General features: G+C 39.7%; 1 protein-coding gene across 1 annotated transcript; it reads left to right on the forward strand.

The window, feature by feature from the left end:
* The first annotated feature begins 109 nt into the window (after nt 1-109).
* On the forward strand, nt 110-15,042 carry LOC111259334 (ATP-binding cassette sub-family C member 4). The gene is made up of 27 exons (XM_022831280.2): nt 110-401; nt 852-997; nt 1,332-1,633; nt 2,080-2,292; nt 2,725-2,887; nt 3,316-3,535; nt 3,991-4,209; nt 4,386-4,559; nt 5,042-5,221; nt 5,615-5,748; nt 6,004-6,128; nt 6,487-6,572; nt 6,843-6,993; nt 7,576-7,683; nt 8,037-8,089; nt 8,382-8,482; nt 8,733-8,928; nt 9,351-9,404; nt 9,560-9,704; nt 10,109-10,221; nt 10,567-10,696; nt 10,893-11,102; nt 11,382-11,476; nt 11,713-11,788; nt 11,903-12,136; nt 12,304-12,484; nt 12,978-15,042. The coding sequence occupies exons 1-27, from the start codon at nt 357-359 to the stop codon at nt 13,276-13,278; spliced, it is 4,155 nt and encodes a 1,384-aa protein (XP_022687015.1). The 5' UTR covers nt 110-356; the 3' UTR covers nt 13,279-15,042.
* The last annotated feature ends 43 nt before the right edge of the window (nt 15,043-15,085 follow it).

Below are 15,085 nucleotides of genomic sequence, written 5' to 3' on the forward strand. Positions count from 1 at the left end.
TCATGTCATGAAACTTTCGACGCTGTACCGTCTGTAAAACAATCTACGAGTCGCTTTATAAATGCCCCTGCCGGATGGTGTCTTCTATTATTATTCTATCCCTTCCCTATGTAGGTGAGCGCACGAAATGAACGCACGACTTTCGATGATAGGTGTTGTAAAGTTCATCCTGTAATGTCTACCTAGCGCCGTGATAGCCATTGTAACCATTTGATATCCCTAACGAAACATGCATCCAACACGGTGGTTCTAAGGTGAACTTTCATTCACGTGCCTTTCAACAGTCGGCACGTATAGCCTCGATTGTGGCGTGCTATGATTATGCCATACCCTAACTCTCATTTGGTGGCGTCGCCATGGAAGAACTATATCGAACTCACGTTCAGCCACGGAGTCCGCAGGTGAGGTAACTTGCTATACTAATGCCGATGCTCGGTACTTGGACGACAAGCTAACCCGGGCTCAAACTCCCCTTAACACAGGACAAATGCATTTCAAATGATTTATCTTAGGCAACTCATTAATTTTCTAAAATCCTGAGTTATACTCATTGCGTTTTCACACATTCGTCTGACAATTAAGTTTTACGCTCGCCGCAAACAGATCGATACATATCGATCCAATTGTCAATAACTTACCTGTTAGATATGAAAAATAGCTTTATAGGGAATGAAAAAACTTACTTTTACAAATGTTGTCCATTGTCTTAAGGACATGTCGCCTACTACTGTTCTATCTTAGAATTTCATCGACATGTTAGCTCTATTGAATTACGTTTTCTTGGCTGTGGCTCGTTCTCATATAGGCTGATATGGACGTAATTTGATAGGAGAACCTTCATTTGAATTTAGGAAACCGCGAAGTGGATATCGAGCATGTTTTTCTGCTGGCTTGTGCCCCTTTTCAAACTGGGATGGAATCGGGCGTTAACTGTGGAGGATCTCTTCGCCTGCCCAGAATGGGAAGAATCCCGACCGGCCACCGATCGCTTACAAGAGTGAGATTTCTAACTTATGCATCTTGCTAGAAACATATAAGTAGTCATTGTGGTATAATTATTATTGTTACTGTATTTCTAAGGTCTGAAACTGAGAGGCTTTAAACGCGAAGTTGCGTTTAAGCATAGTCGGCTCGTAGAAAAGCGTTGAGTCACAAATTTGCCGATCACACCTTAGAAGTATTGTTGGTGTTAGAAAACAAGGCCATCTTGAGAAAATATGCTTGAAAATAGGCCCTCAATGAAGCAGCGCTATCAGTAAGTAACGGCACAGGCACGGAACATATGTGTGGTTAACCAAGTAATAGTGTTTTCTACCATTACGTCGTTACAGAGAATGGGAAAAAGAGTTGTCTGCCCACGGAACGAAGGGAAGAAAGCCACACTTGCTAAAAGCGCTTTGTCGTGTGTACGGTACACGTTACTTGCTTGTTGCAGTATTAGTGCTGATTGAAGAATGCTTGAAAAATATATTGCAACCAATTGCCCTAGGCTGGCTCGTCTCCTATCTCACGGATCCGACAAAATCATCGATGAGCTATGGGCTTTTCATTGGTTGCGCTGTACTTGTATCGTTTTTGGGCGGCGCACATATCCTTACTAATCATCCGTACTTCTTCAACATGCAACGATTTGGTAAGTTCACAATGTATATCTTGCATTTTGATACAATCGAACGAGAACAGCGTCACACAAAACCAAATTTGATAATTCGATATAAGCGTAGTACAGCATGTTTTCGCCCTTACGGGCTGTCAATACGTACTTAACTTAAAACTAAGTGAATGTTATTCAAGCAAGCTAACCATCAGCTGCTACACCAAATAAAAACCTAACGTCAATTGATTAACGAAAGACTTTCTCTAGACGTATTCCTTTCGATCTCCACTAGTCATTGTTCGCTCAAAAATTGTATTACTGGTTTTGGCCATTGCGTCGCTATTGTGAATATCCAAAACAAAATCACGCTCTTTCAAGTTCGCTTGAAGGCCTGCCTCAAGCCGTCAACTTCGAATAGTTATCTAACTAGAAATGGTCATAACGTATATGTTGTTCCTACTATACCTTCCCACAATGGGAAGGTATGCGATTGCGGGTCACATGCTGCTCCCTTCTCTATAGGAAAAGTCTGCGCCTTTCGCAGGCTTCACTCACGGGAACTGCATCCGGCCAAATGGTAAATCTCATGTCAAACGACGTACGCTATCTTGACACATCTCTCCTTTTTGTTCCGTATATCCTCGTGGCGCCTCTACAAACAGTTCTTATCACAATCGTTCTATACAGAGAAATCGGTAAGTGAAAATCTTATATTTAATAGACACATCGCTGAACGAGCATCTTGACGTTAATAATTCAAAAATGGTTTTTTTTTTCCACTGGTTTTTTTAGTAACAATAGAAGCAAAAATGTAGATTTGACCGTTTCTACAAATGCATACATTCAGCCTATTTTGATTATAGGTACGTAGGCTTCTCAAAGATGAAAGGCTTGCTTCCCGCATGTGTTTTTTCGAACAATTACTGTTACGGAACACACCATTGTTACTCTTATCTTTCCGATATCACTGATGAAACCAATTCTTTTTTCACAGTTTTCCGTGAAGTTCAAATGAATTTGTAGGACGGCTATAAGTAGTTAGGGCAAAGTACAACCGTTCCTACCGCGTGATTTAAGAAGGAATTACTTGTAATAGAGACACCTAACGTGCGTATTGTCCATTGCAGGCTGGCCCAGTATTTGCTGCTTGGGATATATGCTCGTTTGGGTTCCTATGCAATTAGTGATAGGGCGTAAGTTTGCACGGATCCGTCTACAAACAGCCGAAATCACAGACAGACGGGTACGATTCACCAACGAGCTCGTGGCCGCCATTCGTGCAATCAAAATGTAATGAACAGATCGCACAATGTTATTTTCTTTCTTATATGACATTCAAGCCTTGGCTTACAATGACATAAATAGTTATGAATTAATTGAAGCGCACGGAATGCACATACTGGCTAGATTGTCCTCTTTTTGTTTAGAAGGCACTCTAAGGTCAGAATAGTGAGAGTTGTTAGAAGGAGGCACTAGTCCGCCAAAAAATTAAAATCTTCTTTGACAAATGTAAACAACGGATCAATCGTCAGACAGTCAGATACGTATCCGTATTGAATATGCGTTAATATATATTATGGATAATTAATAGCAAAGATTCGAGTTTAGTTTAGCTCAACTGGCTGAGGTGATATGTGGGTAGATATTAGACACGTGGAGAAATAATATATCGTTTCCCACCATCATTAAATTTTGTTTAATATATATTTTGTTGTTAGGTACGCGTGGGAAAAGCCGTTCGGCCTATTGGTATCTGATATTCGTCGGATGGAGATTGGACGTGTTCGAATCGCATCGGCATTAAAGGGCATTAATATGGCTCTATTCTTTGTGTCCTCTAAGTTTATCCTTTTCCTATGCTGTATCCTGTATACGATGGTGGCTGGAAAAAGCCTCACCTCAGAGAAAGTATTTGTAACAATAGCTCTGCTGAATTCGGTAAATAGCTCCTACGATTTTACGTCCTCGTGAAGCACTTCAAACGTACCCCAGAATGTCATAGAAATTTATCTAAAGTAATTCTAAATCATTTTACAATATAGGTAAATCTTACGCGTAAATTACATTTTCCGTTACCAGTTTTTCATTCAAACTAGTAGATTCCTGCTTAATTAGCTGTCAAATAGTTTAAACGCAGATTTTAAGCCCAGAGCCAATCTACCGTTCCCACCACCCATACCGTTCGCAGACCTTGTGCTGGCCTGTTTTGCCACGCTAAACACCGTGTTACCGTTTTGCATGAACGAACTAGATAATCCAAATGCTTTAAGAGTAGCTAGCTGAAAATGTTTTGTCTCAAGGGAAGTTTTACGTATACGAAAAACACAACTTTTGTCCATTTAATCTGGTACTTTATCTCAACCTCATGGCGATCATACGTGTATATGCCACAGGTCCGTCTAGCAATGGGACTCTACTTCCCGTACGGTATGGGGCAAGGCTTAGAAACATTGGTTTCCTTAAGGCGAATTCAGCGATTTCTGATGCTTGAAGAAAAAGGCCAATCCGCAGAACCTCTCTCCCGAAGAGGGTCTTCTCGATCGACTGACGACGCGATGCTTCGCTTGGCTGACGTTCGCGCGTCCTGGATATCAACTATTCTACCATCTGATGTTCGTATGAAACAACTTTGTTTGTATTCTTTTATTGGAAGTTTATCTAACCACAGTGGCCGGACGTAACTTTATTAATTATGAAATAACGATAACTAGACATGATACACATTTAAGAGAATGTTGAAAAATACATTTGTCGTCGTTAGCTAAACCATGTCACTTCCCATTGTCAGACAAATCTATTAGCCCTAAACAACGTCAACTTCCGAGTGCGTCGTGGCGAACTGGTAATTGTAACAGGGCCGGTTGGCTGTGGAAAATCATCACTTCTAATGGCAATACTCGGCGAACTTCCTCTTCTTACCGGAACCATTAAGCTTGGGGGAACCATTGCTTATGCTTCGCAGGTAACTTGATTCTATCATTACGGTTGCGAGACTAAAAAGTTTATCTTTTACAGTCGTCATAATTGCAATACATTGAGCAGCTTTAAATAATATCTTAACTTCGTATCTATAATTCTAGCCATAGCAGTGGTGTGGTATGGACCAATGCATCAGTCCTGACTCGCCGTCAATGTAAATGTACCCTAATACCCGAATTTTGACAAAAACTTTTGCTATTAGCAACAGGCATACGGTCTCGCAAGTGGCGATCTAGTTCCAATTTGATTGGTAAGCGCTTAAAGTAGAAAACCTAAGCGTAATTCTAAGTAGTCCCTACCACAAGACAAACAATCAGTCCGGGGGGTAAGGCCAGTAGGACGTTTGAGGCATTGGGCAAATTATGAGGCACATCAAGACCAAAACCCCGTCAGCTGATAGAAAAGCTGATAATAAAAACAGCGTAGTTATAGTCGAATACACTCGTATGGTCGAATCATTTTTAGGTGCCGTGGCTCTTCAACGCGACCCTCAAGCGAAATATTTGCTTCAATTCTGCAGCTGACGAGATACGGTTCCGTAAGGTTGTTAAGATATGCGCTCTCGAGAAAGACATCGAGCTACTACCACACGCCGAAGAAACCCTTGTCGAAGACAAAGGAACCTCACTCAGTGGCGGTCAAAAGGTACCATATAATCGTACTCAAGACCGAACTATAGAGCAAGTCTTGTTCTTTGATACTTGAATACTGAAAACAAATACCCATTAATAAAATAATTTGGTTAGAAATTTTTCTTCATACCACCTAGTAGTCGTTCTAATACACTCTAAAAGGTGCACATCTTCAGAGTTTCGGCAAAGCAGGGAATGACTAGATAAACAATATCAGACGTAATTGCAGTTATATAGGCATTATCACTTCTCTATTGCTTGACCTTAAGCCAAAGCACTTCATTCTGATCCTGACGAATAAGTAAGTTAGCGTCGGATGATAAAAAAAAAAAAAAAACGTGCAATAGTGCACAGTTATTACTGTAACGTTATCCACTACTGTCGTTGTTTTTATGCTTGCTTGAAGGCTCGCGTAAGTCTTGCTCGAGCAGTTTATCACGACGCAGATCTCTACCTCCTTGATGACCCTCTAAGCGCTGTGGACGCCAATGTGTCCCGTCATATCTTCGCAAGTTGTATCCAAAAGTACCTTCTTCACAGGTAGGCACAGCAATGCCCAGTATGTGTGACCATAACTGAGGGATGGCTTCTATCGGGCCTTTTCGTATCGGAGATACATACATCTCTATATGCCATCTAGATAAATTCGTTAATTTTAGATCCGACCTAGTTTTTCGGGAGACATAAACATATACAACATCAATCGCGTAACGAAGAGAATCAAAACGAGGTCAGCAGCGGAAAATTGCTTCTTCCACTAACGTTTCTTTTTTAAAATTGCTTCGGCCTATTTAGAGGAAAGGCAGTCATTCTAGCTACGCATCAGTTGCAGTACCTGCGACATGCCGATCGCGTTCTTTTGCTCAGGAAGAATGGAAAACCCGTAGCCTACGGGAATTATTATGACATTATCCATAAAGGTCAGTTATCCGCTGTTTCTATATTATCGTTTTAAGAGGCCGTATTGCCTGTCTTCTTATATATAATCTATTGAAAATCTAGCTAGAATAACACAAAAAGTGTAGACGACGTGTGTTCTGACCTGGAATATAGCTTTTATAGTTTTCATTTGCAATGGCTACAGGAAAGCTACTATTACTCATGGAGAAAAGGGAACACCATACATGTATGCGTATAAAATAAATAAATTGCTCCTTTTTCCCACACCTACTGAATCATAGACCGTTAGGCATACGGGCAGCTGAAAGCCGAGCGAAAAAAAAAGGATTATTTAGTGATGATCCTTTTGCCCACTCATAGGCTATTTTTCTATTTCAGGAATTGATATAGAGGGAATACTAAATACTGACCAAAACGACGAGTCTGACAATTTAAAGGACTACAATGTCATAGAAAAGTCTGAGGTATACAGTATTTAGCGGCTCAATATAGTTGCCAACTCGAGCTAATCAGAGTGTCTACTTGGATTTAAAATAGCATTCGAAGAGAATATATCGTACGATCGTTCTCTGATCGACCAAACAGTTCCACTCTAAATTTGCTTTATCTATACATTGCGTTATATTATTATTCAGGAAAACGTAATATGGCTTCATCCAGTCTATCGAAATGCATACACAAGACCATAACATAAGGCTAACATAGAGTTCAAACGTTTACTCACTGTACTTCAGCGAGAGCCTTTCGACGTTGCCGAACCGTCTAAGGATGTACCGGCTGACTCCAAGACCTTTGTAAGATTGGACAATAGAAACTTGTCTCAAAGGGAAACTTTTGAGAAAAGCAAATCTCAAGATGGAATTGAACCCAATGTAATCATCAATGGTGAGATACGATAGCAATCATAATAATGTATGTATGTACCTGTAAACATTGCTTTAGTTATACAGTCGAATAACTGTTAAACAATGGTTAGCACAGATCGGATTATTTGGTCTGATCTGAAGTTAAACCAAGCAACCGATGTGTCAATCAATAAATTCATTCTCATCTCTCACCTATGTTTGTGTACGTTTAGTATGCTTGTACATTATTAAGCCTTAATTACGCTACTTGCATGTTCTCGGATGTTGCATGGACTTGCCTGCAAAGTCCAGTTAGGTACCTGTCTATGACTGAATGGTCCGATGGTTAGATCGAATTATCAGGTTAAGAATTGTATGTTTTTATTTAGTCACACCTGTAAATCGCATCGTAGTACATATAACTAACTGGCTTAAGCCGGAAGCTTCGAAAAATTTCATTCAGAGTTCTATAAAATCAATTCCGTTTTCATTCATCGAGATCTGGAACCAGTGGAAATCTACCGAAAGGCTATACTTTAAGGACTGGCATCATCGGCGAAACCATATTCGAACACAAAACGAAGTTGAATGTAGAAATATTACGTTTATCTGTTTTGCCCAGGTGACGTGGAAGCTCAAGGGGCTGCAGCTATGCGCGCTCAGCAGACGGAAGAAAGTAAAACAACGGGGACGGTGTCAGCCGCCGTCTATTGGAAATACGTCACTTTGGGTAGTAGCTGTATAATAAAATGTTATAGCTACTAGCTTATTATTATTACTATATATATGTTATGTTATTACTACATACTACTGTATCCCATAACGTTTTGATATTGTAAGACATCAATGAAGGTGCATAGTGTACCAGCTCCAACACTGGCTTCAATTCAGATCTGTTACCAAAGTGTCGATGGGCTGTGAATAAGACTCAAGACACGAAAAAAAAAACGGTTCCAGCGACTTTTCCGAAATAAAATTCTCCCGTCGCCAGGCAGCAATAGTAGAGTACGATTTCTCTATGTACGTCGACATCGTGAATGGATGCATGCACATACGCAATGTTAATGAAGGTATGATTTTCAGGAACCGGTTGGCTTTCGTTCAGCTTTCTCGGGTTAAGCTCGCTTGCTTCGCAGGTAAGCGAATTAGATTGTAAGAAAAGCTTCATTCCCAAGAGACCTATGCGGGGTGTTTGTCTAACAGTTTGTATTGCGTTTAACTTCGCGGAACATGGACATTGGTAAAGGGAATATAATGCTCCTAACCGACTCATTCCCATCTAGATTGAACATTTTACCACTGCGTATTAACAATATTGAGGTTAGCCTAATTTATAGGCAATTATATATGTCTCATACTTGAAAGCACTCGCCTTTTTTGTATCTGTACTATGCGGTATGCCATAATCTTACTTAATCCGCTTTACAGGCTCTGTTCAACGGAGTGGACTTTTGGCTATCGTATTGGTGTGATAAGGTTAAGGACGCTCAAGAAAATGGTGAAACAAACCTTGATTTGCACTATCTAAGGTATTCGTCCAAATTAGTCCGCCATTGATTTGCTTCCCTAAATATGAACTTATTTTAGAACTGGAAATCATTGTTCTGTTCGATAAATTATTATACTGTCATTTGCTTATACATAAGTGAGTCAGGGGTAAATTGGTGTGAACCAAGACGATTTTGTATCTTTATATTGTAAATATTTAACATTTAAAAAACAAGTGATAGCTTATTATAAATGACACATACGTGTAAACATATAATTCCATATTAACAGTTGGTTGGCGTGGATGTATGGGGGTCTCATCGTTCTGTTAGTAGCGGCCTCGGTGATTCGAGCGTTATTATTCTTCGCAATGTGTATGCGATCATCGGTTCGTCTCCATGACGACATGTTTGCTTGTATAATGCGTGCACCAATCTCATTTTTTGAACGAAATCCTATCGGGCGTATCCAAAACAGGTTCACGAAGGTAAGCTTGTGTAAACATGTCACCACTGCACTATCCTAGGCACTTACTAAAAGCAACAAACTCTGATTAACTTAGCTTTTTAGTACAACAAAAAAAAAAAACCTAAATCCGTAAAATAGTCTCTATAGTCATAATTGTGTCCTTCATAATCAAATCGCATTTTGCCAAGTCGAAGCTTATTACTGGATATAGTTCATAGCTTCCTCTCTAACGCAGAGATATATCAATATATATTGCGTAAGCGAGATGTTTTTACCCTATACCAGGCCACTATTAAACTTTTGAACTACTTTCATACCAGATCCTCACAATTGCTACACAAAAAGCTCATCCTAGTCACAAAAATGTTGCCAAGAATAATAGTACTAAGTTGGCAAGACGCATGTTATCGCATTGCTTCATCAACCCGTGCTCGTCTGCAGGATCTCGGTGTAATCGACGACATCCTTCCTCCGACGGGCCTCGATATTTCTTTCGTGAGTATAAATAAAGAAACACGCCTTGAGTATATAAAATTGATTCTAGTGTTATTATGCGGGTTTCGACTGCAAGTGAATCCTATTTGACGATAGTATTTAAGTTGATTAGTGCTTCGTTTAGGTTTATAATAACTTTTACTTGGCTGCTTCAGATCACGTTGAACTTGGTTGGCGTCCTTACGTCCGTGGCCATTATTTGTCCATACATTATCATTCCCACGCTAGTTCTACTTGTTCTGTTCTCTTTTCTCTGGAATATCTACATTCGAACAGCTCGGGACATAAAACGACTCGAGGGTACGTAAGTATCTTATTTGTACTGCTAGACATATTTAGGTACTAAGAAATGCCTACCCCATACGCATGCCCCGTGAACTGATTCGATGGGACCCAATCGTTCTGGTCAATGACTTCCCCTTGCCGTGTCATCATTCGTAGTTGTCAATAGAGCATGTACCTGTGCTATTATAAACTGACAGTTCCTGTCGAAAAAAATGTTACAGCTTTCTAAGTATATAAATTTTAGTTGACGCACTGAGCCATTATACATAGATACCTTAATTAGGACAAAACCTTGTCAAGTTGATAAAAAGATACCAATGGAAATACTTGTTATCGAACAATGTTAGCGAGCTATTTCCGTTGGGAGCGCGTTGAACGTTAACTGAATTTATTCAACTATTTGATGGCGGAAAATGTAGGCGTGACTCGATCCCCGATGTTCTCACATGTATCCTCAACTCTTCAGGGGCTGGCTACAATTCGTGCCTATCGGGTCGAACCCGTATTTAAACATCTCTTTGATCTTTATCAGGTATATGGATGGCAGGGTATTCAAACCATATTTATGAACATGCTTTTATTAGTTATAAAATATTTGACCGGCTATTACGAATTGCGTTGTTTGTTTTCCAACAAAAAGCTCATTCCTACCACAGTTGGGACCGTCCAACTAAAAAACCACGTTTTATCTACGAGCCGCGATGCGACACCCAGAACCACGTAATAACAAAACAAAAAAAAAAAACACCATTACAGCAATAAATGTTTAGCATGAGCTTTCCTATCATATCGCAGCTTACGTTATCAGATTAGATCTGGTTAGATATACATTTTATAACAAACATATTGCTTGGCTGTTTTGCACGTGTTATGGAAGGATCGTCATACGTCATCATGGAACCTGTTTCTTTGCACTACTCGATGGTTTGGAATCACATTAGATTTTCTCGCGTTTACGTACATCGCCATCGTTACAATGTCGCTAGCCATTCTAGGAGCCAATGGAGGTTTGACGCAATGATTTTTATTTAGATAAATGTTGGTGGTATAGTTATTATGAACTTAACGTGATGCAGAGCGAAGCGTTACACTCACACGCTTTATATACGTATATATACGAATATAGCAATATTACCGAACCTCCAGATGAAACGCTTATCTCAGACATCGTTAACATTGATGTTGTTATATCGATCTGTGCAGTTGGTGGTTTGACAGGTAGCCAGGTGGGTCTGGCGGTTACAAATGCCTTACTTTTAACTGGTATGTTCCAATGGGGAGTGCGACAAGCTGCAGAAATTGAAAGTCACATGACTTCTGTGGAAAGAGTGCTTGAGTACTGCTCTCTTGTCCCGGAAGCGCCTTCGGAAACGAAGCCTGAGTGTCGTCCGCCGAAGGGATGGCCCAACGCTGGTATTTAACGCTCATATCATTAGCAAATCCTGTGCTAATAATTTACGTTGCCACCGAAGGCGGCAAAGGGGCATTTCAGCCATCGTTCGTTAGCTGCCACTAGTTTTGTCACAAGAAACCTAGGTAAATGCAAGGTCAACGTATAATGAAAGACAACTATGAAACAGACACTAAATGTAAACCAGCACTGTTACGCTGCTCATCCGATAGATGCATATCAGCAGTTTTCCACCCACTATTTTTATCGCAGATACACTAATCTCATTTATTTCCAACCAGGTGCCCTTACTTTGCGCAATGTGAACCTCCGGTACCTGCAGGATCAACCCCCGGTGCTATGTAACCTATCTTGCCATTTCCAGCCAGGAGAGAAGGTTCGTCGTCGAAAATTACTTCTCAGGGCAGTGCAAGCCGAGATTATTTGATCAACTTATGATAGTTTTCAAAAACTTACTTACATGCTATAAAATTGATTATCATTTAGATTGGAAAACGAGTTCAAATTTTAACTAATACAACATGGACCACGCCAGGACATGGAGCACTTCGATATCAATCTAATGGATACTAACCATATCCGTGATCCTCTCAAACCTGTATTATTTTTAAGATCGGTATCATTGGACGTACGGGGGCAGGCAAGTCTTCGATCATCGCCGCTTTATTCCGCCTATATGAGCCGGAAGGTACCCACATTTGTTTTTTTTAACAGAAAACCGCATCGTCGAAAAAAAAGTTGTGTGTATTTTTATGATTTCCGAAATCCTATAATATGGAATGTTCATCTGCTCACACGTCAGGTGATATAATCATTGATGGCGTATCAACCTCTACTCTCGGTCTCCATGAGCTTCGTTCCGCGATCGGCATCATTCCCCAAGAGCCATCGTTATTTGCCGGCTCTCTTCGCCGAAACATCGATCCTTTCGGTGAGATAAGCGATGAAGAACTTTGGCAAGCTCTCGACGCGGCATGCCTTAAAAAAGCGGTAGAGGATATGTCTGGAGGACTTAACGCCACTATCAGCGAAGAAGGTTTGCTGAACTTCGTGCTAATGGCACCAAACTCGTGGAGTTTACAAACAAGCTACTATCAACGTAAACAGCATTCTCCTTGGCTTTAGTGAATTTACAAGTCACTTTTATTGATTAGATTCCATTTTGTTAAATGAAATAGCTTCATTAAATCGTTGTTGATTTAGGCGCGAATTTATCATCTGGACAACGCCAGCTTGTCTGCCTCGCACGAGCGATTGTACGCCGCTGTAAGATTCTTGTATTGGACGAAGCAACGGCAAATGTCGATCCGCACACGGACGAATGTATACAAAACGCTATCCGACGAAGCTTCCACCACGCGACCGTTCTTACTGTTGCACATCGGTTAGTACGCGATTTCGAAGCCATCGAGCATTGCATAGATTCCCTTGTTTTCGTTTGCCCCCATGGACGGAGAGAACGGGGCTAACTTCATTTTAATATGGAGCTTAAAATGTTCTTACAATTGTACTTTTTGATTAAATAATAAATAAATGCACCTCAGCAAACGTATAGCAACAATAGGTAACGTGCGAATTACTTGAAATGACTGCATAACTATCATTCACCCTGACACTTCAATCATAGTAAAGCTTTACTATTATCTCATACTTGCATGTATTCCTCCTTAGCAACATTGTTAATGGGCGGAGCTATTTTATAAGATATATAAGAGCTTGATTTAATTTTGAGGGTTTATTACATAATTTGATAGGTATTGAAAGGATTAACACTAAATTCGGTTTGTGGTGTTGTCGTAGTTTATAGAGAAACACAGAAAACCCATTTGAAACAGAAATAATCAATGCTATAATACTGGTATGCAATTCTTTTTCAGACTGCACACGGTTATGGACTCGAATAGGGTAATGGTATTAGACGCCGGCCGTATTGTCGAATTTGCTGAGCCACATTCTCTCCTTCAAGATCCGAGATCTGGACTGAGCCAACTCGTTGATAGGACAGGACCAGCAACCGCTGAAAAGTTACGCAGGCTCGCTAAAGAGGCACACCTTTCAAGACGGACAAAAAACGTCTACCGATTGGATAAAGAACACGTTGAGAACCATTCCCTTTCTTATACTTCTGATTATAACAGTAACCAGGAAATACAATGGAGAGAGAGCAGCAGAATTTAGACATCGTATGAAGGCTATAAAGCATTTATGATTGTGATCAACGCTAAAAAGCTTTTTAAGCTATCTATGTACTTGCTTTTGCAGTAACATTCGGCATTTGTATATTGAATTGTTGATCGTTTCAAGCTAAATTGAAATACGTACTTTTTATATTTTACTAATACTATTATTACCAAGCTAAATTTCCGCTATTTCGATTGATGATCTCCAGTTCTATCACTGTGGAACTTCTATGGTTTTTAAGCAAAAAAAGAAAAAAAAATTACGAAAAAGCAATGTTTGCATCATTGAAATAAATTAACACCATTAACGGAGTTCTGCATAGATTAGAATATATAATAGTCGAATGATACGAGATTCGGGCCAGTCGATAGGCGTAGTAAAATCTCATATTAAAGTTCTTTCAATTTTTCCTGGATATGTAAAACGTATATGGTAAAAGACGACGTCTTTACTGGCTCCGGTTAATTCTTCTTAATAATCTGTTATAGTCTAGTTTGTTGATGACCACAGAGGCCTGAGTCAACCGGTTTGCTAGACAGTAGCAACTCATAATTCACGATTCCTCTTCCTGCCTATCTTAGATTGAAAACGAAAGCGATAGAACTATCTAGGGACTGTTTCATTCAGTAACGCATAATCAGTATAGTTTTTTTTAGTGGGTCTGGGCAATACGCTTTATGCTTTTATCGTGATCAAATTGTAGAATATAGCAAGTTTTTGCAGAAATTTCATCTTCGAGCTGCTTTATCTCATATCTGAGTAGAAACGTCCTAACACATCTACATTTGCCGAATTAGCTATCAATGCCAACCCAACGCGATTCGTATTATTTACAATAGCTAATTTCAAAAGCTATCTAGGTGAAAGAAACATTTTCTACAACCTAATATACCTGCTTCTTCTTAAAAGATCTTCATCTTGGTAGACAGCTACAGTCTATTTGACTCTATTATTGATGCTCACACACCGGTGGAGGTTTTCCATAGAACTGAAATGCGCCTATCCACAGATTCTTTTTATTTTCATCTAATAGGTATTTATATCGGCCTAGTTATTTCTAAATAAGCCCGTTAAATTTAGGATTTACGATTCAATATAACTACCATGAGCAAGTATAGTAAGTGTATTTTTAAAAAGTATGACCTTCAGCGGTCTCCATAGACACCAAACGATAACACATAGAGCAAAAAAATTGTCTTGGCATTTACCTCGAAAATCCGAAGGGGAATTATTTTGTACGTAACGCTTAATGATAGTGTTGTGTTATTTTGTGAGCTGCTTAAAGCCCGAGGAGCGCTTGAAAAACTTCTACTTAGCATTGCATTTAGTCAATGCAATAGAACACTGCATGAAGTATACTAGCGACGCGACGTTTATATGGATAGGTTTGCGCAAATCAACTTTGCATCGCGGTTGCAGCGTAACACGAAGCTTAACGTGGAATAAGTTAACGGTATATGATCTATTCCTCGGTATGAATAAGATTTCCTCGTACTTTTTCTATGCGTAACTTTTATATATAGGCGAACAATCTCGAAATTGAATGAGGCAACACAATGATCACCGAGAACAAGCGAAGCCCCGCGTCTTTAGAAAAACACTCACAATAATTTAAAATCCAACCAGGCGCACGGTATCATCATATCGATCACCGCTAGAATATTGCATTTAATCTTACTTAAGAACATAACATGGAGACTAAGCCGTTCAAAATGAGCTCCACACAGTGTACATAATGTAATAAAGCAAAAAATGAATCGACTTGAAGTTTTTTTGAGTCAACACATCAGTTTTCCCCGTACTT

The sequence above is a fragment of the Varroa jacobsoni genome, unplaced genomic scaffold (assembly GCF_002532875.2).
Source record: "Varroa jacobsoni isolate VJ856 unplaced genomic scaffold, vjacob_1.0 scaffold_321, whole genome shotgun sequence".
NCBI lineage: Eukaryota > Metazoa > Arthropoda > Arachnida > Mesostigmata > Varroidae > Varroa > Varroa jacobsoni.